Raw genomic sequence first — 27,894 nt, 5'->3', positions numbered from 1 at the left:
GCAACCAGACCAGTTTTCCTTCCTGTTCAGAGCCTCCAGTGGCTTCCTATCACATTCAGAATAAAGTCCAAATAAGGCCTTCCATGATCAAGCCCCTACTATCTCTCTGACTTTATCTTCTGCCACTTCCCTTCACTCACATGATTCCAGCCACACTTGCCTTCTTGTTGAATATTTTACACTTAGTTCCAACTGTCTCTGGGATCCCCAGGACCACACCTCCAGGCTCGATGATTTTCCATGAGACTCATAGGACTGAGCATGTAGTCATATTTATAGCTATGGTTTATCACAGCAAAAGAACACAAAACACAATAAAGAGAAATATGCATAGGTGAAGCCTGGGGAAAAACTGGATGCAAGCTTCCTATGGTCCTCTCCCTGGGGAGTCACACAAAACGTGTTTAATTTCTCCAGCAACAAGTTGTGGCAATATGGGTGACATGCTGTCTACCAGGGACACTCATTAGAGACCTATACCTAGAGTTGTTTTAGGAGGGTGGTCATGTGGGCACTCTGTACCTAGCACATACCAAAACTGCAGACTCGTGGAAGGAAAGCAGGTGTTCACCATAAACCATATTGTTTGTACAGTTGGGATGAGTCACTCCTAACAGGGTAGCGGGAACCCTTCCAAAATCTTAAGTTCCCAGACACCAGCCAAGGGCTGACCTTATAAGCAGGTCTTTTCAAGGACAGAAGTTAAAACCTGCTGTGTGAGCTCTTCTCTGCATAGTCTACCCCCTTGGTCATTAGCTGTCTTGGCTTTACAGCAAAGTTACTCTCAGTGAGACCCAGACAACAGAGTGAGAACAGTCTGCAGTATTGGTTTCAATTATGCCCTTCATGGGTCCTGGACTCAGCCAGTCAACAAATCCCATTAATCATAAAGGCCTGCCTTAGTCAGGTGGCTTCCCCCTTAAATATCTGTATTAACCCTTTTTACCTGGCCTTAAGCATCAATTCAGGCCCAGCACAACTGGCCAGTAAGTTTTAGCTGAGGCAGTGTCGTGATAGTCAGGGTGCACATACAGAAATATAGTCCCAGAGGGCACGTGTAGTAACCCTGCAAACAAAGAGTTTACCATCATTGGGGCACCCCAAGCAGGGCATATGTTAGGCACTATGATGTGGCCTCCTACCATGGGCATCTTGTCCTGGGGTTTCCAGCAGTCCAAGTCATTTAGCTCAGTCTTTAGTTTCAGAGGCACTACCAGTCAGCTCCAAACAGTTTTGTTGTCCATGAGAGTGAGACCAGTGCATCCACCTCATGAGTGGGGACAACAGCTGGAAGTTTTCTGCATGGCAGGTGCAAGGGCCCGGCCGCCTCCTGCTACCTCATGGTCAACCCTGTCAGATAGGAGCACAGGCTCAGCACTCTGAATGCAAAGCACTCTAAACAGCTTGGAATGGTGCAAGGAGGGGGAAGAAGCTTCCAGAAATAGTTTCAAAAAACAAACATCATCATGCCTTCTCCCCTCACTCATGCCTCTCCAAGTGCAGGAGTTTCACTTGATTTTCCTTGTTGTTTCAAAATCAGTGTTTCCATTCAGCAATCATAATTTTGTATTTTCTTAGTCATCCCCTAGTCTCATCCATACCTTTCACTTGGAGGGGTTCTGTGTAAGAGGGGCAGAACATCTTCTCAGAAGAGCATTTTTATAGAGCTGAGCCAGAAAACCACCATGTTCAAAAATCAGTCAGGACAAAATCTTGAATTTTCAAAAAATTTCATAATTTTCACAAGTTTTAGAGGTTTACATAATTTCCCACCCCTTTTGCCCTGATCACATAACCAGTAAGCAGCCTAGAAAAGATCAACCCTTCTCTGAGGACAGCTGCAATGAATAATCAGATTGCACTAAGGTGTGTGCACAGGAGAGGTGAGGGAAGCGGTCACGTAATCAGTCCTTGTTGGAGATGGCAGCTTATCAGGAGAGCCAGACACAATTAGGACATGCCTGGAGTCCACTCAACCTGTAAGGAGTGAATAGAGGGTCATAGTTCCTGCGATGTACCCTCTCACAAATTACAGCTTGGGGCAATAGTCACAAGTTAAATATGCAGCCAGTCAGCAGCTTGATTTCAGGTAGTCCCATCGAAGAACAATTCCTTTCCTGTGAGCATTTGTATGTGACCCAAGCATTCACGATTTTCTCACAATGTGGGGACCCACAGAAAGGTGGCCTAAGGTACAGAGGTCACAGAATCCGAGCTCTGTTTATTGAGCCTATTCCTGTTTTCAGTTCAGTCCAGCTCACACTGAAGCTGGAAGCCTGTCCCAGATAGCATCAGGTTTGAGCTTAGAATCAAGTCCAGGCAACTAGGATCTGTGAATTCAGGATTTTTTAAAAGCCAAAGGCTTTTTTTTTCTGCAGCAAAGGCTAGATGCTGCAGGGCCAGAAATTCTAAGTGACATGCAAAGTGACTGCTACACCTTTTGTGTTGTCACCCTTTGAGTTCCCTCCCTTTCTCTCTCTCCCTCTCCCCTCTCTCCCCCACCCCCATCCCCACAGGCACGCATTTCAGGCTCTAAGGTCTGACCTCTGCTTTCACAAGCCCTCAGTAGCCAGCTAAAACCTGTTCTTTAGAACTTTAAAAGTGTGTATCTGTAGATCACCTCTTTCTTACTGTCTCCCTGTTTATAGGGGCTTCACTAAGCAAACATCCTAATCTTCCATAGCAAAACCCAGCAATTACAGAGACTTGTTCCATTTCCAATACTCAAAGGAGTTTAAATTCCAACCCGCCCACTGGTGGCAAAAAGCAAGGAAGTTGTGTCCCACTAACACATTTCTTTTTTGCAGCTTCTCCTGATCAAGATGATTCCTCAGGCATGTATGGAATTATAAGTATTAAACATTATATGTCAATTTATATCATGCATCCAGCTGTGATAGCCACGAAATACAAAGCTACCAAAGAAATTCCTTTTCTTTTTTTTACCTTGTTGCAAATTTACTTGAACTGCCAAGAAATAAATTCGGCATTTACATGTTAACATCACAGCTGCCAGGGAAGATCCTGGCTGGAGGCTGGAACGCAGGGGAGGAAGGGGAGTAGGGGAGGCTACTGCAGCAGCAGCTAGACTGAAAAAAAACAACAAAAAAAAACTGCTTGGGCTCTCCCTCCCTCCCTTTTCTTTCTGGTTTCTCTGAAGTTTTGCTCCGGCCCTAGGACCTGGTTTTATTCCCTCTTGCCCCCCACCCCCCCATCCTGCCCCTCCACCCCACCTGGAGGAGAGAGCACTGTAAACTTTTAACATTTTTGGCCCGTTCACCTTTGGGAATTTGGGAGCCCTTTCTCCTATTTGGAGGAGAGCATAAAACCCAAAGGCATCACTTTAGCCACTGTGGCCAGAAGCAGTGAGCTCACTCCCCTGGAGTTGGATCTATCATTTTCAGATTCCACAGGTAACGTTTATGTCTCATAACAGAGAGCAGCTCAGCTGCTGCACCCCACGGATGACCCTGTAGCCACCTGGCCACCAAAGATTCATCACAGCCTGTCCGCTGTCCTTCCTTTCCCAAACAGTGCTTTCACTGTATTTCAGTGGGTCGGGGTCATCATAGCGAATCCTACTTCTGATGCCAGCTGACTTGGGTCTCCAAGACTTCCCCGGGTTCCATGATTTTCTGGGAGGACTCAGCAAGTAGTTGTACTCACTGCTTTGGGTGATTATAGCAGAAGGGATACAAACCAAAATCAGCATGAGACGAAACCCAAATGAAACAAGGTGCAAGTTTCCAGCAGTCTTCCAGGGGACTCCTCAGAGAATGTACTTAATTCCCTGAGCATGTGTGGCAACACAGGTGAAATATTACCTTCCAGGGAAGGTGGTTAGAGACCCAGTGCTTGGAATTTTTAATGCAGCCTAGTCATGTAATCACTCTCGGCCTAGCCTGTACCAAAATTGTAGGTTCCCAGAAGGAAAACAGATGTTGAGCATAAACCACATTGTACAGTTTAGGCCCAGTGAGTCACTTTTATCAGTTAGGGTAGTGGGAACCCTCCCAAAATGTAAGTTCCCTGATTCTAGCCAAGGGTCCACCTTTCAGAGGAAAACAGCCATCCCTGTGGTGACTGTTTTTTGCACATTATCCCAGTAAACGTTTTTTGTAAACAAATAAATAAATGGCCATCAAGAGGGGAAGTGATTACATTGTGGTGTTTCCTATTATAGAATATTTGCAGTTTTTAAAAAGAACATTTTGATTGCAAATGACAAAATCTGTTCAAAAGTGGCAAAAGCAGAGGGTTTTTTGGTTCCATAGGCTGTTCAGGGCTCATGCCATTGAGGACTCCAGCTCCTCTCTCTCCTATTCAATCTCCTTAGTAAATTAGCTTCATCTTCATGTTGGTTCCATGTGATCACAACTGATGGTGGCTGTACCTCAGGAGGCTACAGAAGGCTGTACCTTCCTTGGTCCTCAGGAAGAAGTGATACCTGCATCAGAAGGGCAGGAACCTCCCCTAGGAGTCACTAGTAAAACTACCAAGACAATCATTTGACCATCCCTAGCTCTGCAGAAGGTGAGGAAAGGGTTAAGAGTGAGCCAATCCGCAGTCTGCCACCTGCAAGAATAGTAGTGTAAAGTGAAAATGCCACATTGCAAATAATTCACTTAGTATGATCCTTGTATTGATCAGGGTTCTCCAGAGAAATGGAACCAAAGGCTGCCTGCTGGCAGAATTCCCTCTTGCTTGCTCAAGGGAGGTCAGTATTCTGTTAGGCCTTCAACTAATTGAATGAGACCCACCCACTTATGGAGGGTAATCTGCTTTACTCAGAGTCCACTGATTTAAATGTTACTCTCCACAAACACCTTCATAGAAACATCCAGAATAATTTTTGACGAAATACCTGGGCACTGTGGCCCAGTGAGCTGACACAGTTAACCATCACAGGTCCCTTTTGTAAAGAAAAGACTTTTTTCCCCCCTATATATTTGCAAGTGAAAGAGAAAAGTGAACTACTTTTCTAGTAACCGTGGTTTGTTTACCTGGGGAGAAAAAAGGGAATTTGCAGTGGTAGCTAAAGATGACTGTGATTTTTCTTTAATTTTGTATTCTTTCCTATCGCTGTGATTGTCTCTGCAACAATAAACATGTTATCCGGATAGTCTTAAAAAAGAAAAAATTAAGTCAAATGTTGAGCATCTTGCTTTATTTCAAATGGCACAGAAGGAACCGAGTTTAAACTTGATAAATCATGCTTAAGTTGGGCTATGAAATAAGCAAGTTGGTTGAGTAATAGGATGGCATTTCTACCTCATTGTCACTCACATGGGGGTGGCTGGGAATAAAACCTTAATTTAGTGATCAGATGTAACAGAAGATAGATGGCTTAGGAAACATAGTTCATTCCCTACAGCAGGTTGTGACTTTAATGAAAAGATTTCATTGTTTTATTTTGTTTTGTTGGGGTGTGCAAGAAATTAGTTGTGCAAGAAAACTCCTTTAGGAGACCATCGTTGTGGAAAAGCACTCCACCGGGTGCTGTTCAAACTCTAAGAACTGTCTTTAAAGCCATTATTCAGAGAAGCTCACTCTTAAATAGCTCACTCTTCTTAAATTGCTTCTCCTGAGCAAGTTTCACTCTGTATGGTTTCTGATTGTGCCTGTCACTTTCTTCTGGGCACATGGGCCAGTGCTTGTTTGTCTTTCTCCTTTAAAATTAGTTCTCACAGAGAGAAGTGAGCTCGTGAATTCTTAATGTTTTTTCATTTTCCATATTACTACCTTTCATTCTTGTTCTGAAAATTGTTTTAATCCTTAAAGCAAGGCCTTCCTGCATAGTCTGCTTCTCTTTCCTTCCTTCCTCCCTCCCTTTCTTCATTAACATGTCATTTCTCAGCTGTAGTTAGAATTCTCAGCACTGGGTGAAAACAATCTCTATAATAAATTATATAACATTGGGAATTTCCCTAAGAGATTGTTGTACCGTATTTCCACAGTAAATACCTCTTTATTTTGCCTATACCATTTGCTCTATCTCAAGTAGGGTTTACTTTGAATCATCTGTAGTTGGGTTTGATTTTAGTAATTTGGGGATTTTCGATGATGGTTGGTTGGTTGAGTTTTTTGGGTTTTTTTTTAATATGAGATTTATTGTCAAATTGGTTTCCATACAACACCCAGTGCTCATCCCAAAAGGTGCCCTCCTCAATACCCATCACCCACCCTCCCCTCCCTCCCACGCCCCATCAACCCTCAGTTTGTTGGTTGGTTGAGTTTTTATCTTGGTGTTTACTAAAATTGAACACTATGTGGTTCAACACTATATGGTTGATAGCTTTTTAAGATTAAGTGATTGCATTTCAACTATTTTCTACTACAAATATATTTGACTAAAATTCTACTTACTGTTGTATGCTTGGAAGTGCAAGATAGCTTCAAACAAGCAGCATGATTAAGTAGTTTTCTTATTAATAGAGCACTTATCTAAACTTATAGATACAGTATCAGTCTTTACTGGCAGTGTAAAAGCTCCTAAGATGAGAAATTTGCAAAACTAAATCCTTTGCTTTTATCTTTATGGATCAAGAAGTTGACTTTTTTGGGTTTCATTTTGATTTTACCATTAGAAATGAGGGAAAGCTATTGGGTGTTGCTATTCCCAGGACATTTAATTCAGTTCATACAGCATCATTCTAGCCGAACTTTCATTGCTCCCTCTCTCTTGGGTTCTTTCCATCAGCATTCAGACATGCTGTAATAGCTTATATTTTAAAAACCAAAACCCCTTCTAGCAACCTCCCTCCTTCCCTACTCCCCTTTGTAACGTTCTTCTTTGGAAGAGTTGTCTTTATTCTCTTCCTCTCTTCCCATTCTCTCATCTGACTCCAGGAATGCTCTAATCCCCTCAAGAACTGTCTGTCAATCCACTGTGCTCTAGTCACATTCTCATTGCTGGATACTTGGTCAGTTCTTGGTCCTCATTTTACTGACCCCTCACATATTTTTTCATACTCTGAAGATAGTTTCTTCACTTGGCTGCTGGTTCCCTGGAATCTGCCTGACCTTCAGATACAAGATTGCCCTGACACCCAGACTTGGATCCTCTGCTCCATCTACACTCCTCTCCAGTGACCTTCCATCTGTATTGCTGCCCAGGTTTTCGTGTAGTGGCCACACTGTTGCTGATTTAACCAATCTCCTGTTGATAGACCTTTGAGTTCTTGTTGGTTTTATATCTTTATATACAAACACTCTCTTACACATATCTCTTTGCATCCTTATTGGGAGCATTTTTACAAGTAAACATCCTAGAAGTGGAAAAATGGGATCCAAACGTATGGACCGTTTAAATGCTAATAGGTATTTCTAAAGGTCCCTCATGAAAAGCTTGTACTAATTTATACTCCTGCCAGCAGTATGAAGGTTCCCATATACCCGGACTCTGGCCAGTGCTGAATGATTTCAGGCTTGGGGTTGTTGTTTTGGATTGTCTTTTTTTTTTTTTTTTTTTTTTTTTAAACTTTTAACTTTTTCTAGCTATCTTGAATGATTTTTACTGACTTTGCAAGAGCAAATCCTTACTAGTTTAAATATAAAGCAGTCTGTTAATTATCATAAGTTTTCATATAACATAAATCATAAATATCTTACTGTCAGGGTTTAAATAGATAGTGGTACTGTGTCGTCATTGTAGAGTCAAAATATGAATCCTCTAAAAATGTGATTTTTCACAGGAAGGTGCAGAATTGACTTAAGGACACATTTTTCCCCCTTTCATTTTGTCAGGTTTGACTACTGGTATCATTAACTTAAATTGCATAATCAGTCTGCTTCATTGCACCAGAGCAGTGATTACCATTGTTTTTAAAGCTGGTACTGTTTTTGTGGCAGTTTTTTAAATGACAGCTTTGAAACTCTTGCAGAATTTCTTCATGGAAAGAAAATTAACTGAATAATAATGCTATTGTAAGAATATCTACTTGAGATAATTGACTTACAACTAGCAAGTCCCGGTCAGGAACTTTTAGAAGACTTTACAACCAGTTTAAAAGGTAGTAGCAATTCCCTGTTGTGATTTGGCTTAGAGAATGTAGCTGAGACATACAAATTTTCTTTCTAGTTACTTACTAATAAACACATTATTTAGACCGAGATTCACTTTAACTAAATTGGTGAAGTACATGCACCCTGGGGTTTCTTTCTACTTAAGTTAGTGCTGAATCAGCCTTGGGTTAAAACCCTTTGTTGCCAAAAACCTTTGGGTTCTTTCCAGTTTCTTTGCTGGCGTATAGTTTCATCACATGAAAGAGAATTCTTTCATATATTTGCACCCCTTAGAAAGCTTTGACAAATTAGAATTCTTAGGACAAGCTATTTTTTTTTAATTTCTATTATCATAGCAAAAATTCAGTATTCTTTTAACCTATTACATTATTTAATTTGAAATTCAAGTTTACAAACTACTGTTTTACAGATACTATTTTTCTCAAGCAAATTTGAATCTAGTAGCAGTGCATAGGAGTGCCTTTTTCAAACTCTGTAGCTAAAGTTACCCCTATAGGGCTGTTACTAAAGGACACTTTAGCACAGCTTATATGCTGTACTAAAGATCATTTCTTATAAACATGGACAGGTCAAAGTATTTGTCCCTGGTAGTAATTACCAGGATAGTGAATGACATTTACCTGTCGGTAAACCATTTGAAATTTATTTTGAACTTTTTTAATGTTTTTATTTTTGAGACAGAGACAGAGCATGAGCAGGGGAGGGGCAGAGAGAGAGGGGGAGACAGAATCGGAAGCAGGCTCCAGGCTCTGAGCTGTCAGCACAGAGCCCGACGCGGGGCTCAAACTCACGGACCGTGAGATCATGACCTGAGCCGAAGTCAGATGCTCAACCCACTGAGCCACCCAGGCACCCCTTATTTTGCCTTTTATAACTTACTGAAAATAGTTTTCAAATTAGTATCTTCATATGTACTCTTCTTTGCCCTGGAAAGAAGGAGAGCACATTTCTAGCCTTTCAGAGCAGACGTGCCTGTAATAATAGCAGTTGCCATCTCTTGAATGCTTATTACCTTAAGTAGCAGGCACCATGATGGGTCCTTTACATGTATTATTTCAGTTCATCTTTGTGAATAACTCTATGCAGCAAGGACTATTATCTCTATTTGTAGATAAGGCAGTTATCTGCAAATAATTTTACAGATAAATGAAGAAATTAAATAGTTTGCTCAAAGTGCACATCTAATAAGCAGTAGAATTTGAATCAGGCATTCTAACTCCAGAATCTCTACTCTTAATCACTAAGCTCTGCTGCCTAATTAAATTCTCCATGTAAATCAACCAGTGGAAGTTGACATGTACTCACACTTAACCATGTATGCTTCTAGGCTCAACCCTGGCCCTCTGGTCTTCTCCTGTACTTCTCATTTGGCATTCTTATGCATACTCTTGGCCTCCAGTATATCTGGAAACTGGAGAACTTTCTCCAGTTGTCTTAAGACATCTTGTTTTTGTTTTTTGTAGTCACTTTGAATGTAGCAGGATCAAAACTTAACTTGCCCCTGATCCGTTTCATCCCTACCCAATAACCTCCTCCTTTAGTGTTCTCTTAGTGAAGACAGCCATCTCCTCACTTCCTGAAGCCTAATACCTAGGAGTGTTCCATGACTCCTCTCCCCTCTCATCTACCTAGTCAGTAAGTGATACTGTTTCTACTTCCTTGGATCACTTGAGTACATCCACTTCTTACATTCCATTGTCCTCTTCAGATTACCATTACCTCTCAATTAGACTGCTGTCACAACCTTTAAACTGGTCACCTTGCATCCAGCCTTGTTTCTCTCTATTCCATTTTCCACTCTCTTAATAAAAATGCAAATATGAGCGTGTCACTCCTGTTTAAAACTCTTAAGTGAATTTCCATTGTTCTCAGGATGAAGTCCAGGCTCCTTAATTAGATTTGTCAGGGCCTTCCTACTCTGGCTTCTTCAGGCCACTTTAGCTTTTAGCCTCTTCTCTCATCCACCTTGGCACTCACACTGCATGTTCTGACATACTGAACTTGTTGTAATTTTTCTACTGTACCATGCTGTCTTTCATTTGATTCTCAGTGCACAAGGTTCTCTCTGTCTATAATACTTCTCCCACCCCACCCTGAAGCAGTTCATCCACCCTCGTCTCCTACATATCCATGAAGTTCAGTATAAACCTCAGTTCCTGACAGGGGAGGCTTTCCTTTTCATAACATAGATCATACTTTTGTTTAATGTCTCTCTTCCTTGCTAGGCGGTAAGTTGTGTATAGCAGAGGCCTCTGCTCCACCTCGTTTCCAGCACCTGGCATAATTTCCAGCACCTAGAAGATACTCAGAGCTTAAGAACAAATTAGAGATATGGTCTTTACTTTTAACAAGCTCGGGGTCTAGTGGAAGCTAGAATATGGAAAGAAAGAACCTCAGCACATATGATAAGTACTCTGATAAAATGCTGTCGGATCACAGAGGTGTACATGAGTGATTAACTTTACCTGTATAACTTTATACTACTAAAGAAATTGAATTACAACATTCAGATAGAAAAAAGAGTTGTGCTGAACAGTGGAATTAATTTGGTTGCATTTGCCTTGTTTTTTGCTCACTAGTTAGTTGGGAGTTTTGCAGTAGACTCTTAACATTCCAAGGTTATCATCTCTCAAGACCTTCAGAGATTCTAAGCTAGATACAGAGCTGGGTAGTCAATCAGCCATGTCCACTAAGTTGACCCACCCTTAAATCGTCCTTACAGAAAATTGATGCTGACCCTTTCATGTTCCCCATTTATTTCAAATCGTGTATTTTTGTCTTCAGATTCTAATCATTAGAATGCACAGTATTAAATCCATGAATACCAGAGGTGCTCTTCATGTTTAGAGTTCTTTCTTATCTTTTCAGCTTTGACCGCCATCGAAGGCACAGCACATGGGGAGCCCTGCCACTTCCCTTTCCTGTTCCTGGATAAGGAATACGATGAATGTACATCAGATGGGAGGGAAGATGGCAGATTATGGTGTGCTACAACCTATGACTACAAGGCAGATGAAAAGTGGGGCTTTTGTGAAAGTAAGTAGTGTTCAGTAGGAGGCGTGTCCACATTGCTCTAGGTCTTGCATAACATTTTTAAGGCTTTTTTCTAGCCATCCTTTTCCCACCTTGATCAGAAGTGGTCAGTGCTGATGACATAGTTATGGTCCTAAAGACTAGACTTATGAGTAGGAAGCTTGCGGTGTACTTACTTCCAGGCTGTCACTGGGCGGTGTATCCCACTCGTGTTTTATTTAGAGGTGATTTTCCGTTGGTGTGCACAGGTTGTCCCGTAAACCCTCGGGCAGGCTGCTAAATTAATTAATGTAAAACATTTTTTGGCAATGACGGAAACAGAACATTATGTTGAAGGTTAATTAATAGCGCTTAGAAGAAAAATAATACCTTTTTAAAATAACTTTGAGTGGAATGTGCTGTGCTAAGGGAATATTTGGTAGATACAGTGTATTTAACTGCCTGAAACGTTAATGTCAGTATTGCCTCTAAAGGCAAGCCATGTTTTCAGGTAAAACTTTCTAACTGTCAAAGAACAACAGAAAACCTTGAACATACCTCCTTTGTTACCAGGTAACATTTTCAAAGTACTGGTTCTGATAGAATATTTAGGCATTCCTTAGAGATATCACCAAATATAGTCTACCTTCAGATGTGGGCCAGTATGATTTAGGTATTCCTGTTTAATACATCAAATTTTGTTGTTATATTACAAGAAGTAGTCTCTTCTATTTCTATAAATATTCCTAACAAAATATTCAAATGTCTCTTGATGAGTTCTAGATTTCTGCTAAAATGCTCCAGTATAGTAGCAAAATAATTTGGGGGACATCTATACCAATGCTATGATTTCCAGTGTTATATCACTACACTGGGAAGTACAGAGAACTTGAATATTAAATCAAGATCTCTGTTTAATAAAAATCCTTTTTATTTTTTGTTATGTAATTCGTCAGCTATCTTCTTGTAAAGATGCAACCTTTCAGGTAAGGCTAAAGAGTACTTTGACTACAACAGTATTTTTCTGACTATTGTTTTTTACTCTTCTTCTGTCCTGGTTTTAGCTCACCTTGGTATATAATCATAAGGTCCTCCTGGAATTTTAGTTTGAATTATATAAAAATTTTTATAATTACTAGCAGGAAAGCACCTTCCAAAAACAGGTTGATAATTGTTTTCTTTACAAGAAAGTGATTTCAATGAGTTGTTGTTTTTTTTTTTTAAGTCCTCTTTTGTCAGATAAAGGCCACACACAAAAACCATGTGTCTTTAAAGTCAGATTTGGAAATAGTGAAATATTGTGTTTGTATGACTACCCAAAAGAAAATATATACTGATGTTTGATACATAAGTGGTATAAAATTAAAATACATTTAAAAGCATCTGACATTTTGTTTTTAGCTGAAGAAGAGGCTGCTAAAAGACGGCAAATGCAGGAAGCAGAAGTGATGTACCAGACTGGGATGAAAATCCTCAATGGAAGCAATAAGAAAAGCCAAAAACGAGAGTAGGTAGCACTACCAAGTCCATTCCTCCCCTAACACAGGCCATTACTGAGATAAAAAGCTAAAGTGTGGTATTTTTTTTCTTTTTGAAGTCTACTCCCAAAGACAGGATTTCTTAAGTTATACTATAAGAAAACCTACTATGAAATATGGATAGTAGGGCCATTACTTTTATCAGATTTCAGCTTGTTGGGATTAAAACATTATAAATACTCGTCACAAGAATGAACAATAAACAAAAGGGAACTGATTAAAGCTGTAATAGTTTCTGAGAGCCAAGAATACCTACACTGTTCAGATTTCAAAATGACGTAAAACAAAAGGAATTGTTGTCAGGTGTTTCGTTTTTTTGTTTTTGCTTTGTAATTGTCTTGCAGACAAAGACTAGAATTTAGGAATTTGGAAAGAATATGAAATGAGTTGACTGTCTTCCAACGTTTTATGTGCCTTACTTTTAGTTTTAGCTGACTTTTGTTATAGTCTGTGCAAAGATTTTAAAAGAAAATTGCCATGGTTATCATTGGATTATTTATTGGATACCACATTATTATAATTCTGTCATTGCAAATCTAGATAACTTTCTTAATAGAAATTTTTAAAATTAGACTGTTCTAAAATATTGGAATAACAGAACTGGTACTTTATATGAAAACAAAAGTAGCCAGAATGCTTTCTACATATATAAGTAACACAATTTAGTAGAAATCAAATATCAGAAGGATTCTATAGAACAGGGAAATTAATTTTTCTGCATTTTAGCTTTTGTAAAAAAAAGAAAAAACTTTTTCAAGTTTTTTTTATTTCAGTAATCTCTACAGCCAATGTGGAGCTCGAACTCAGAACCCCAAGATCAAGAGTTACATGCTTTTCTGACTGAGCCAGACAGGCGCCCCAGATTTTGTCAAAGTGTATATATATATATATATATTTTAATAGTAGTTCCAAAATATTGCTAATTTGTTTTGTTTTTTAATTGCTTATGTTTAAAGAGCCTATCGGTATCTTCAAAAGGCAGCAGGCATGAACCATACCAAGGCCCTGGAGAGAGTGTCGTATGCTCTTTTGTTTGGTGATTACCTGACACAGAATATCCAGGCAGCTAAAGAGATGTTTGAGAAACTGACTGAGGAAGGCTCTCCTAAGGGACAAACTGTAAGTGCACTTCCACGGCAGAATCTCTTGGCACACAGCACTTGTTTATTTTCACAGCAGTTTACTCTCGATGGTCTGCCTTCCTTTAGTAAGGATGGCTGCGAGGTAGAATATCTTTAAATACTAATTTTGCAGCAGATCATTTTACCAATCTTCTCAGACAGTCTTTTTCCTTAGTCTGAGAACACTTGTGGTCATCTACGGCGTTCTTGAGGTTGCATCTTACCACAATTATATTTGTAGTTTTCCAGATTCAATCTGTAAAGAGTGAAACATGAAGGTGATTATTTTTTTTTTATCTGCAGTCACTCCCCACTGCCCTTTTTCCAAACTTCAGATACTGTAGCTTTTGGTAATCTTGGTGGTTTTTTAAATGTTCATTATAGTACGTGTCCATTATAGGAAACTAGAAATACAAATTAAAAAATACTAAGAAAGTAAGCATCCTTCTGTACCACCCAGACCTGAACATTGGTAACATGTTACTGCATGCACACCCTTCTTGACCTTTCTCTTTGTGTATTTATACTGTGAATTTTTTATTAAAATGAGACGCACAGTCTTCTGTTCCGTTACTTGCTCATCCAGTAAATAGCCCTCACTGCTTCACTCTGGTAAATGTAATACCCACACAGTATTCATAGGGTGTTGAACCAAAACATTTTCTTTATACTTGTTTTGTCCAAAGCAGCATCCAGCCTAGGACTACACCTTATATTTGGTCTTTATTGCTAGCACAGTTCCCGCTTTTCTTTCTTATCTGTGTTAGAAACAGGACCCATTTTTCATTTCTGTTTCCTACAGGGGATGTCACAGCTAAAGGCTGATGAACACAAGGAAAATACTTTTGGCCCAGACTGCCTTATGGGGGGTGCTCTGTATCCCAGACTGCATCACACCAGTTGGTACATGATACCTGCTTAATTCCCCTTGGTAATAGTAAGATTGACAGCTGGATTTAGGGGGCCACCCCATTTCTTTTAAATGCTCTCCATAATTCAGGTTTATTGAAGGTATGGGATATGCTTAAATATAAAATTTCTAGTCACAGAGGAGGACTGTTTTCAGACTGTGTAAACAATAACAGGAATTGTGACCATAGTTTTCTGTAGGACCGAATACCTAACCAGTCTGCAGCTCTAATATGGTCGTGGTTTAATTTATAAACAGGTTATATCTTAACTGTTCCTCCTTTGTTTTCAAAGCTTTTTTTCCCCTTCTTTGTGTAAGTCATTTTATATAAAATTCACACATACATTCTTTTTCTGCAGACACATTTGGCTCTGAAGTATGGTTTTTCTTCTAAGGCATCTTTTCCCTCTAATAATAGCACCTTACCGTGCCACGGTGCTTTATGTTGTACATTGCAAAACACTCTCTCTGTGGTAATTAATTCTAGCTGATGTAACAGACACAGCCCCCAAATCACAGTGGCTCAGCACTACAGAGAGTTATTCCTTGTGCATGCCAGGATCGGTGCAGTTCCCCTGCCTGCGTCCTGTCTTCCAGATGGTGACTCAGTCAAGGGCTGCTTCTGCCACATAGCTGCAACCGTCTGAAACGTAGGGCTTTGGGGCCATCATGAAAGGAGAAGTGGGGGCTGGAGGATTCTCTGGAAAGTTTTTAATGGCCACACCTAAAAATGGTTCACATCTCTTTGCCGCATCCTAGACATGTGACCCCAAGTACAAGGGAGGCTGGGAAATAAAACAGAGCTCATGATTTTGATGAGCACTGGCACGTGATATATCTGCCTTTCTAACTTTAGCTTATACTTTCGTGTCATCAAGGATTGTCCTCAGAAGACAAAGATCATGTTTTGGTTGGTTGGGGTTTTTTGTTTTGGGTTTTTTGTTGCTGTTGTTATTTTTTAATGAAAAAGTATGTGTGCTTTAGCATTGTAAAGTGACCTTTCTCTGTTGACCCCTTCAACTTGACCCTTGCTGCCCCTTTTTATTGCTAGGATAGTTTATCTTGGTAGTCTCTTACCATTTTCATTGTGTTTTCTCCTTTGCTAGGTAATGTGTTGATCATTATATCATTATAGGGGTTGTTTGGTTCTCAAAATAGCTATCGATCAAGATAAAATAAAAGCCACGTTTGTGTTCAGCTTTGTTTTTCTAGTTAACATTTTACTGAGTTGTCTTTAATCTTCAAGGTAGACGATTTGTTTAAAGTTGTATTTCATTGTGTAAAACCTTGAATGCATTTCTGAGTCTCTTTAATTCCACAGTTGTACATACTTGGAGATTCAAGTCTTTCAGCATCTAAAGATTGTTGCGTCTTTTCGTAGTTCATAAAACCATGTCTCTGCTGGATACACTTCCACTAGGGAAGAATTCTTACTTTTATCATTTTATTTCAGGCCCTTGGCTTTCTCTATGCCTCTGGACTTGGTGTCAATTCAAGTCAGGCAAAGGTAATAATATGAAAACTTTATCATGTGCAACAATTTGAATTGGGTCAGTGTGTGCCTATGATCAGTTAAGTGTCTTTTGTTCTTTCTCAGGCCCTCGTGTATTACACTTTTGGAGCTCTTGGGGGCAACCTGATAGCACACATGGTTTTGGTAAGTAACATTTCAGGGGAAGACTTAGAAACATTGAGTAGCAGAATGTTTGGGTTTTGAGGAGCCATAACTTTTCTAGCTTTCATGAACAAGATCTGCTTGTATTCATTCAGATCAAATATTCAGTTGAACGTCCTTTAAATTCTTATTAACAGATATAACACTTGAATCTACATGTGGATGAAAATTTGTAGAGTCCACAGTTTTTCTTTAAAATGATTAGTTTGGCTGATTGCCCTTAAAATAGAGATCTGATAAATGGCTTTTTTTATTTTCTGTAAGTTGGAAGCTTGTTTGTCAGAATCATTTCCTAGGTTGAGTTTTCACAGATTTTACATTTAAGTTGATTTTACATTGAACATTGATTTGTTTTACATTTATATTCACACGAGTAAGGAGATCATTACAGTACAAGAATCACCTAGAAAGGTCCTTAATTCACACTGGTGTCAGAAGGAGAGGTTAAAGGAAAGAGGTTAAAAAGAGGTTAAAAGAAAGTTTCTTTCTGAGGAAAGAAACAAAGTAACTTTTGAGGGATAAACAGTAGTGAATAGAAGTGGAAGGGCATCCAGACAGCAGAAGCAATATATACAGAGGGACAGCAACAAGGAAACATGGTGCTTGCAAGAAAATACAAGCTTTTTAGTGGCTGGAGAGGAGAATGCCAGGAAGTGCATCAGGAATCACGTAAGTGAACTCTACATCCTGCCAAGGAGCTTGGACCTTGTCTGTGACAGACACAAACTGCTGAAGTAGTTAAAGCCACTGAAAAACAAGAATGTTGCTCTAGCTTTCTGAAACATTCCTCACTAGTTCTGAAGCTTTTTTTCCCATTGGTTTTTTCATCTGTGGTCACATTTATTCCTCAAACAGTAATTGAAAAGTTGCTTTTAGATGAATTTTCCAGAAATTTGAAGCATTTATTTTTGTGTGGCAAAAGTATGTTAAATATTTTTACAGATAACTTTTTTTAATTTACCAATCTTCTTAAATAATGGCTACAGGATAAAAACATGAAATATTATACACGTAATTATACGATAACACCCTAAGGATTGTGACAGTTTGTAAAGTTGAGTCTGTTGCTAAACGACTCAAGAGGCTCTACTTTGCATCTAATGTTCTTTATAATTCACTATCTTCCCCCTCATTCTGAAATCATTTTTTGCTGGTGTCTTTGCCTGCATCCAGTAATCGTTTGTTTTCCCTGTTTTGCTAATTGTTGCTTCTTTGCTGGTTTGGTAAATCAACCCTGTTTTGGTTAAAATCCTGTCTAAAATAAGATTAGAATGTGTTCTTAGCAAGAGCCCAAGTAATTTTCTTTTACACATTAGATACACAGAGTTCATGCATAAGGTTCATAGCATCTGTTTTGATTTCTGTGGGAACTTCACTATTTCCTAGTGCTTAGCTATAGTCTGGTTGTTGGAGCTGCCGAACTTAAAACTCAGGATAAATGAGGTGGTGATGTACTGGGATCAAGGAACCATAGAATTACATCCTGAATGCAGGTGGCTTTCTTTGTTACAACGAGAGCTCCAGTGAAACCGCAGGCTTCTCACCAGAGATTGTCTCACAGGGTTACCGGTACTGGGCCGGCATCGGAGTCCTCCAGAGCTGTGAATCGGCACTGACTCACTATCGTCTTGTTGCCAATCATGGTATCTATTTTTTTTTTTTTTTTTTTTTGCCTTTCACCGTATCAAAAGAAACAAAAACCAAAATGAATTTAACTTTAAATACATCTATTTTTGTTGTATTACTTGAAATAACCGTGACTGACTCTCTTAAGTGGAATGGTCTTTACCCTAGTTGACTAAGAACTTGTGTGTGTATGTGCACATGTGCTTTGGATTCCACTTCTTAAATAGTTTGTCGAAAAAACTGGGCTTCTGTAATTACTATTTTGTAATCTGTAGATTACTGTTTGCATAAGGTCTGTCAGCATTTGGCAGCTGAAATGATACTTTTTTCTGTGGAACAATGCTTCTGACCTTCCTCCATGCTATTACTTCGTCCCCTTGTTTCAGTTGCTAGTGACATCTCACTGACAGGAGGCTCAGTAGTACAGAGAATACGGCTGCCTGACGAGGTGGAAAATCCAGGAATGAATAGTGGAATGCTGGAAGAAGATTTGATTCAGTATTATCAGTTCCTAGCTGAAAAAGGTGATGTACAGGCACAGGTATGTATTTAAACATCTCACGGTATATCTTACTGCATTTTATATTATAGTCTCGGGCAAGCACTTACATCTATTAGAAACATTTTTATTGCTCTGAGCGATTATTAACTATATATTAGAATCACCGGAGGAGCTTTTTTTGTTTTTTTTAGAGTGTAGGACTCTTGGTACTTTAAAAAAAGTTCCATTTGGGGGGTGCCTGGGTGGCGCAGTCAGTTAAGCATCGACTCTTGATCTCAGCTCAGATCATGATCTCACGGTTCGTAAGTTCAAGCCCCTCATGGGGCTGTGTGCTGATGACGTGGAGCCTGCTAGGGATTCTCTCTCTCCTTCTCTCTAATCCTGCCTGGCTTATGTGCTCACTCTCTCTCTCAAATAAACTTTAAAAAAAAAAAAAAAGACATTTCCATTTCCGTTAGGATTCATCTGGGATGTAGACTAGGCATGTGTTCCTAGAAGCTGGCCCTGTGATTGCACCACAGTTGAAAACCATTGCTTGAAAAGAGCAGAGTTTTATAGATGATGAGGCTCTTATTAGAGTCCTCAAGGATGAAAACTGCTACTTTTTTTAAACAGAAAGTCTCTGGAACATTTGTAATTTCAGATGCCCTTCAGAGCCATTTACTGTTCATGTTTCCTTTGCTTGTTTTAGACCATAATTTCCTCAAGGGCATCAACTTAAGTAGCCCAGTTCAATGTAAATTGTACAGTATATCAATCAAAACACCATGTATAATTTGTTATTTCATGGATTATTTGATAATCCTAAAAAAGGAGAACTTCAACACCTGCCTGTTTTTTTCTATGAAATTTAACAGATCTTTTCTGATTTAGAAATTTAGAGATAAGCATTAGATACTTTTTGAGAACAATTAATTTTGAGACTTAACAGAAGGGAATCTTAGGTTTAAGAAACAAAACAAACAGAAAAACGGGCCACCTGGGTGGTTCAGTCGGTTAAGCGTCCAACTTCGGCTCCGGTCGTGATCTCACAGTTCGTAAGTTCAAGCCCCGCATCCAGCTCTCTGCTGTCAGCACAGAGCCCACTTCAGATCCTCTCTCCCCCTCTCTTTCTGCCCTTCCTCTGCTCTTTTTCTCTCTCTTTCAAAAATAAATAAACATTAAAATTTCTTTAAATTTAAAAGAAAACCTGCAGTGGAATATCTAAATCTTAGCTTATGGAAATTATAATAGTTATCTTGTCTAATTAAACATCTTTCTTTTATATGAGAAACCAGTTAAAATTCAAAACCATCTAAATGCCTCAAAATAGGGAACTACTTATTTCAAATATGACACTTCCATGTGATGGAATTTTATGCAACCATTAAAAAACTATGTAGAATATAGAATACTTCAGTGTATTCAGTGGAAAACTCAAGTGAAAAAAAATCCGTATGTGGTATTATGTATCATTTACTTCTTTTTACTACTTGAATTATGACCTTAATATAGAAAAGTACATAAATCTGAAGCATACAGCCCCCTGAATTATCACCAAGTGAGCATCCTGTGTAGCACAGCTAGCACCCTGGAGCCCCCTCTTCCCCAGGGGTAACCCACTTAACTGACTTCTAACACTATGGATTGGTTTGGCCTGGTTTTGAATTTTATGTAAAAAAAAAAAAAAAAAAAAAAATCCTACACATTTTTTGGAATCAGGTTGTTTTGCTCAGCATTGTTTATGAAATCAATCCATGTGTTTTCATGTAGCTGTAATTCATTCATTTACATTACCCTGTGGTTATTTCATTGTATAAAATCCCACAGCTTACCTGCCCACTTTACTCTCCCCAGATTTGGGCTATTGCAAATAATGCTCTGTGCATATTCTCTTGCATGTCTTATGCCAGTACTGTCTTAAATTTCTGTAGCTTTAATGGATCTTGATATCTGGTAGAATACATTCTCCCACTGTCATATTCTCAATATTCTCTCATATATTCATATGTGACCCATGTGTAAATTTAGAAGTGAATTGCTTAGTTTTCATATAAATGGGGATTTTCTACTTTTTTGTTGAGTTCTAGCTTAATCCACCATGGTCAGAATGTACTCTGCATGATTTCAGTTTTTTGAGATGTCCTGACACTTGATTCATGATCCATCACTTGGTCAGTTTAGGCAAATATTGTATGCTGAAGAGAATATGAATTTTCCAGTCTTTGGGTATAGTGTTCTTTGTGTGTCAGTTGAGTCATGTTTCTTAATGCTATTGTTCACATCTTGTGAATCCTTACTGAATTTGTCTGCTTTTTCTGTCCAGTGCTGAGACAGTATTGTTTAAATTTCCCATTGTGGTGTGGATTTGTCTCTGTCTTCTTGTAGTTCTGTCAATTTTGATTTATGTATTTTAAGCCAGGTGGAGTGCACTTAGACTTAATATTGTTATCTTTTTGTTAAACTAGCTTGCATATCATGAAATGTTCTCTTTTTATGTCAAGAAATATTTTTTGCTTTTGTGCTCTGCCTGCTTCTAGCTATGCCACTTTCTTTTGGTTAGTATTTACATGGAGTATCTTCTGTATTCTTTTGTATTCAACTTCTTGTGCTTAAGATACGTCTCTTGGAAGCATCAGAAGACTACTTTTATATCTTTATCCATTCTGACAGTCTTTTAGTTGAAAGTAGTTTGTGATATATTCAAGTTTAAATTTTCTATCTTGCTTGCCTTCTTTCCTTATGCTTTTCCATGCTTCTTTATCTCTCCTCTCTTACCTTCTTTTGGTTTGAGTGTTTTTGCTGTTGCTTCTCCTCCCTTCTACTAATGTGATAGTTGGACTTTGTTTTACTACTCTTTTATCAAAGTTTAGTATGAATGAGCACTTTTTACCGTTTCTTGGACAGTGCAAACTTTAGAGTACTCTGTATGTCTTAATTCTGTCAATTTTTGAATTCCACAAGATATTATTTTATACAGTCCATATAATTTAGATTACTCACAAATTTAACTTTCCATTGCTCTTTATTTCTTACTGCATCTTTAGGCTTCCCAGGATAAATTTCCTACCTCCTAAAGCACATCCTTTAGTGTTTCCTTTAGAGTAGGTTCCCTGGTGACAAGTTCAGTTTTAGTTTGCCTGCAATAAATGTTTTATTTCAGAAAGACGCCTTGTAATTAAAAGCAGGCATTTTCAGTTCTTAGAAAATGTACGTTAAAGTAGAGTAATATCTTCAGGAGTTAAGACTAAGTCTTTAAATTTTTGAATGATAAACAGAAACCTTTTTGTAATTGTAATTACACACCAGATGCTACCATTTACTTCTGCTCATTTTTGTTAATTTTCAGGTTGGTCTGGGACAACTGCATCTGCACGGAGGCCGTGGAGTAGAACAAAATCATCAGGTAACTTTCCTATTTCCGGGGCTTTGCACTTCATGTCGTAGATGGAAATGATACCCCAGATGTATTTCTTGTCAGTCAATGACAATATCAAGTTTGTGTTATTTAGATAATCTTCACAAACGATCTTTTAAGATCCAGCTAACCCCTGAGAAAGCTGAAGACTAAAAATGTGATTATACCTTATAGTGGTGGGAAAGGCTTTTTTAATTCTGAAACCTAGTTCTCAGTACTGCCAAAAATACATACACAGTGTCTTAGTTTCCTGTAGGTATGTGATAGAAGTATGTCTTAAAACTCCCATTAGAAAATAGTTTAGGGGTGCCTGGGTGGCTCAGTTGGTTCAGCATCCAGCTTCAGCTCAGGTCCTGATCTCACAGTTCATGAGTTCAAGCCCCACATCGGGCTGTGTGCTGGCAGCTCAGAGCCTGGCTCCTACTTCGGATTCTGTGTCTCCCTCTCTCTCTGCCCCTTCCCGGTTGCACTCTATCACTGTCTCTCAAAAATAAATAAACATTAAAGAAATAAAAGAAAATATTTCATAGAACTTGGGAACAGTCATTGTTGAGGTTGTGAGCAGTAAGGAATATACAACTATAGCAGTCAGGTCTATATCCAGTCACCAGCTTTTGTCTGCCTTATGCCCGAAATCTCTCTCATCTCTTCCCTTCTATCAGTATACCTACCACTTGTGTGAATCATCTCCTGCTTGCATTTGCTAAGCAGTAGCCTGTATTTGTAAGCCACACACCTGATACTGTGTTCCCTTGCTTAAAACTCTTGAGTGGTCCATAATTTCCAGTCACTTAAAGACCAAAACCTGGCCTTTTGAGTCACAGGCACATGGACCTTATCTCAGGTCTTTGAAAATATCAAGAACCTCCCTATCCCCGGATTTCTGGAATACTAGTCCCTCTGTCTAGACTGAGTATTATTCTACTTCCTTTCTTTATGTAACTAATTCCTACTTATCCTGAAGAATTCAATTCCAGTATCTCTTACCCCAGAATATCTCCCTGCACCCCTAACCCCACTCCAGGAATAGGTCATGTACCACAGTTACAGTTTCTGAAAATCTGTATTTATGGCCCTTTCCCATTATAAATGTGTTAATTATATAATTAAGTTGTTTCCTCTGCTAGAACTAAGTTGCAAAAGAGCATGGACTTTGCTACTTTATTCTCAGCATCTGACAATATCTAGTACATAGTGAGTGCTTGATAAATGTTTGTCAGACTAATAAAGCTGTTATTCTGCCATAACAGTTAAATATTCTAATTAAGGGTATTTCATTCCCATATCCCATCAACTTTAAGAATTAGGTAACAGAGTACACTTAAAACTATACCAGATACCCATGCTTTATTATTATTTATTTTTTAAATTTTTTTTTCCAGACAGCATTTTGACAGCTTTCATTGCTGTAGGTCTTTAAAATGTATATCATTAGGCCAGATGAATCGGTTAATAAAAATGTCAGGTACAGAATTCTGGATGGTGAGTTTGCTGCATACCTTTTATACAAGTTTTGGGATATTCTTGGTGTATGGTGCCGACTTGTGAAACATTCACACAGTGATCAATTTTTTCAGTACCTTCACAGAAGAAATAAACTGAGTTCCCAATATATAACTGCATTAACTCAACAAATATCTGTTGCTTTAGGTGACCCAAGAAAAAAAGCAAGGGAGATCAAGGAAGGGAGTGATCCATAAGTTCAGGGCAAGATAGTGTAGCTTAGCCTAGAATGGTGGTAGTGGGGGATGGTAGGTGGATTCAAGAGGAATTTGGTAGTGAAAGTTACAGGACTCAGTGATGGATTGGATATGAGATTCGGCGGGGGGGGGGGGGGGGGGGGGGGGGGGGGGGGTTACCTTAAGCAGCCAAGAGATGTCATGTTGCTCTTTACTTAAACTGAGATAACTGCAATATTACAAGATTTTTTAAATGTTCCTGAAATAATTATTTTGGTTAAAAGCCAAAGGCAGATAGATTCTATAAAAACTAATTATCTTAATAAATTCTTTTCTCACAGAGAGCATTTGACTACTTCAATTTAGCAGCCAATGCTGGCAATTCACATGCTATGGCCTTCTTGGGAAAGGTACTGTATGTCCTGTGAACATATTATGTAACAGCAAGAGGTGTTTGCATAATAAGCACATGTTGTATTTAGGATCTACGGTTTACCAAAAATAAAGTGGAAATGAAGTTTCCAATACAAGGATGTTGTGTCTTGTGGCAAAGTAAGAAAAACTTCCTTTTTCATTATTTTGAAAACAAATACAGTATAAACCAATGGGTATTTTCATCTATAACAAATCCTAAGGTTAGGATGCTCAGAATAAATATGTCACAGAAATTCTTGCAAATAGAAAAATCTCAGCAGTGTTTGCCACATAATTGCAGCAAGTTATTTGGGGCCTGAGAACTTTACATTCAGACATCCCATCTATTGTAGCATAGAAATTGGTATTCCTCATATATTTTTGTTTAAGCATTAATTTTCTATTCTTCTTTCTTTTGGCCCTTTCCTGGTACTCTGATCATTCAGTGTTTGAAACCTTTTAGTTCTTTCTTTTCCTGAACTTAAGACCTACCCTTTATCTTACCCTGGAGACAATAGTGGTGGAAGAGAAATGGAAGCAGATATTGGTAATAACACTCCTTTTTTTCTCATTTAATCACTGATCCCAAGCAATTTATCAACCACTTGACTGCCTTGGGATAGAGTGAGAGAAAAGATTCACCTTGAGTTAAAGATTTCCCCTCTTGAGATTGATCCGTGAGCTGATTTTAATGTATTCATATTTATAGAGAAGTCATAATGTGATATGACAAAGAATATATAATAATGCTAAAATGTTTACTTTTAATGCTTTGCTTTTAATTCTAAAATATCCTGTGGGGAATTTTAAACTTTGTTGGAAGATTTCATGATCTCTCACAAACACCAGAATGAGATGAGCTAGAAATACATTATAGGAGAGACGGTTATAGCTCGTAATAAAATCAGGCTTTGTTTTGTAGATGTATTCAGAAGGAAGTGATATTGTCCCACAGAGTAATGAGACAGCTCTTCACTACTTTAAGAAAGCTGCTGACATGGTAAGATCTCATGACTTAACATATTGAAGTGTGTGCCATATTATTATTTTAGTAAGTTTATTATACTGAAGGATTAGTCATAACCAACTCATGCCTCAAATTATTGAAAGCACCTGTGATTTGTGTGAATGGATTGGCTAGAAAAAAAACCTTCCCAATAAAAGGCATTTTATTGGTTGGGCAGGGGGTGGATAGAGAAGACCACATTATTGAATATTAAGCCTCTGTTTCAATTTCATTGAGAAGTTTCCTGATTAAGGAAATACTGATTTTAGTAATGCAATTGAAAGTCATATAATCTACCCTATTTGTATTGCAATTTGAGGCTTAAAACTTACACAACTAGGTACTTTCAATAATCTTAAATACATAATTTAGACTTTCTTTGGCCCAGAGAAAACTACATATGAATTTTTAAGACCCCATATGCCTCCAGTGTGTGTACTTATCTCCTTGCCAACTACATGTTACTTGAGTTCTAAATGTCAGTTGAGTATTTCCCAAAGGAGTGCTGTGACACTTTTTAAAAGATGCCTCTGTCCCTATTAGTTTAGATTGAATTTTAGATTTTTCTCTTGCAGGTCTCAAAACAGTGATTGTCTTTGCTCTGTGAGACTCCAGTAACCTTTAGCATATCTTTGCCACCTGATCCCAGTGTTGCTTTTTACCTGGTTGTTGACTTGACACCATAGCATCTTCCTTCTTTATCGGGGAGGGTGATTACCAATGAAAAACTACAAAAAAAGTGATATACTTTTTGGGATGCCTGGGTGGTTCATTTGGTTAAGCGTCCAACTTGTGCTCAGGTTGTGATCTCACAGTTCATGAGTTCAAGCCCTGCATCAGACCCTGTGCTGACAGATCAGAGCCTGGAGCCTGCTTCGGATTCTGTGTCTCCCTCTCTCTCTGCCTCTCCCCCACTTGCGCTCTGTCTCTCAAAAATTAATAAACATTTAAAAAAAACAAAATAAAATACTACCTATTAAAAAAAGTGTTTAAAAAAGTGACCTACTTTTAGTTTAATAAAAAAGAAACACATTAGTCATGTTTTCTATCATAACTCATGGAACAGATGGTCATAAGTCACCAAAATTTAATTCTAGATAAATTTACTATTTGCTCTTTTTCCGCAAATTATTGACCCCCAAATCTCTAAAAGTCAGCATTACATTTAGCCTGATGGGAAGGAGAATTTTGAATTGAAAAATGCAGTGACATTTTTTGAATGTGTTTGTAAATTATTTCTTTTGCAGTCATTTATTCTTGCCTAGTTTCTTAATGAATCCATTCACTCTTTTTTCTCGGTTTGCAGGGCAACCCAGTCGGTCAGAGTGGACTCGGAATGGCTTACCTCTACGGGAGAGGAGTTCAAGTTGTAAGTTTTCAGTGTAACATTCTGACTTAAACAAGCAGTCAGCTGGTGAGTTGGAGAAATATAACTAGCTTCCAGCCTGGGTGAAATCCTTTCTTTATAACCAGAGCTGAACCTTTTCCTATTCTCTGACTTTGGCTGCTTACCACCCTTCACCCCGCACCTGCCATATGACTGCCTTCTTCGAATAGCTCTGTCTCTGGCACCTTTTCTAAAGGTGTGAAGCTGCTTCTCATTCTTCTGTCTATGCTGTCTACTCTCCAAGACTTAAGCTTCTCCCTCTCTACTTCTTCACTCAAGGCTAAGAAAATGCTTGTCCCTCCCATTTAGGAGAAAAGCTTTCTGTTCTATTCTTTGCTCTTCTCTTCTCTCCAGTCCTTCACTGCAAAGCCAGGTTTCTCCAAAAAATGAACGGTATTAGTGGCTACCACTCACTCATTAGCTCTTAGGCTTCTGCCTCACGTAACTGCTCTATGCAGATCACCAGTAACCTCCTAAGGGTCAACATCTGTTGACTTTTTGGCTCTACATCACTTGAACTCTTTCCTCCCTGGAATTCTGCAAGTTCTCTTGCTTTTCCTAAGCCATTGCTTCTTATTCTTCTCTACTACTTCCTCATGGTTGCCCCTGGATTCTCAATGCTGTCCTCTTCTCTTCACTTTATGAACCCTCCAAGTAGTATGTTTTTAATTGGGCCTGAAACTAAGCATTAGGTTTAAGATTCTAATCTGTAGGTGTTCCCTAGCACAGAAACCAGTATAGCGTGGTCTCATTTTGATTCTTTTTAGTCATTTTAGGACACTAAAGTTCAGTAGTGATCTTTTAGTTTCTCTCTGTGGATACGTAGGGTATTTGAAATCTAATAATCATATAGTGCTTGATAAGTTACACAGGAAAAGAATGAATAAAGAGAATAATTTTCCTTATTTAAGGAAATTAGAAAAATTAAGGTTTGGAAAAGATTTGTTGGTTAATAGGAAAGATTGTTTCTTAAGTCCTGATCTTGTGTTTCACTGGTGATGTGTATGCTTTCTGAGAGTGAACACAGCAAATCGTTTCACAAAAACTCTTACTTGCTTTTCTTTAGTCTTAAATATTTAAGTCCCTCTGTGACTTAAAGTAGACTACCCTCTGTACGTTATGAAAACTTAGAAGGTAGTCTTTTTAATGGCTCTTTGAGAATATCCTGTATGTGTTTTGTTGACTCTTTTTAATAAATGAATCTCCTAACTTCTAAGTATATCAGCCTTTTGAGCTTTCTTATCATGTGATCATGTGACCTCTTTTCCTACAGAATTATGATCTGGCACTAAAGTATTTCCAGAAAGCTGCTGAACAAGGCTGGGTGGACGGGCAGCTGCAGCTTGGCTCTATGTACTACAGTAAGTAATACTGGAATTAAATGCTTCATCCACCAACATCGAAATTGCCTATTTTCCATCAGATACCACTTTGATGTGGAAATGAGAGCTGTCGCATTCGGGCTGATTAATGTTCTCCCATTTCAGTAATTTGTGCATCTTGTTTTTCATGGTAAATTAGGTTCATCTGTATTAATATACAAATCTGTATTGCTAAGGTTCCCATTTCCTGAGTAAGAATTCTGAGTTTCATTTGATTTTA

General features: G+C 38.5%; 1 protein-coding gene across 1 annotated transcript in view; it reads left to right on the top strand.

The window, feature by feature from the left end:
* The window catches only part of SEL1L (SEL1L adaptor subunit of ERAD E3 ubiquitin ligase), a 52,323-nt gene that overhangs the window by 10,934 nt on the left and 13,495 nt on the right, over positions 1-27,894 (top strand). The window contains exons 4-15 of the mRNA XM_042943989.1: positions 10,894-11,061; positions 12,439-12,544; positions 13,532-13,694; positions 16,060-16,113; positions 16,204-16,263; positions 17,843-17,924; positions 18,294-18,448; positions 21,738-21,794; positions 23,827-23,895; positions 24,822-24,899; positions 26,212-26,274; positions 27,566-27,653. Of these exons, the coding sequence (XP_042799923.1) occupies positions 10,894-11,061; positions 12,439-12,544; positions 13,532-13,694; positions 16,060-16,113; positions 16,204-16,263; positions 17,843-17,924; positions 18,294-18,448; positions 21,738-21,794; positions 23,827-23,895; positions 24,822-24,899; positions 26,212-26,274; positions 27,566-27,653 (1,143 nt within the window). The remainder of the gene's footprint in view (positions 1-10,893; positions 11,062-12,438; positions 12,545-13,531; positions 13,695-16,059; positions 16,114-16,203; positions 16,264-17,842; positions 17,925-18,293; positions 18,449-21,737; positions 21,795-23,826; positions 23,896-24,821; positions 24,900-26,211; positions 26,275-27,565; positions 27,654-27,894) is intronic.

The sequence above is a fragment of the Panthera leo genome, chromosome B3 (genome assembly GCF_018350215.1).
Source record: "Panthera leo isolate Ple1 chromosome B3, P.leo_Ple1_pat1.1, whole genome shotgun sequence".
In the NCBI taxonomy this organism is placed as follows: domain Eukaryota; kingdom Metazoa; phylum Chordata; class Mammalia; order Carnivora; family Felidae; genus Panthera; species Panthera leo.
Note: the sequence above shows the minus strand (reverse complement) of the source record. Positions and strands in the feature narration are given on the sequence as shown.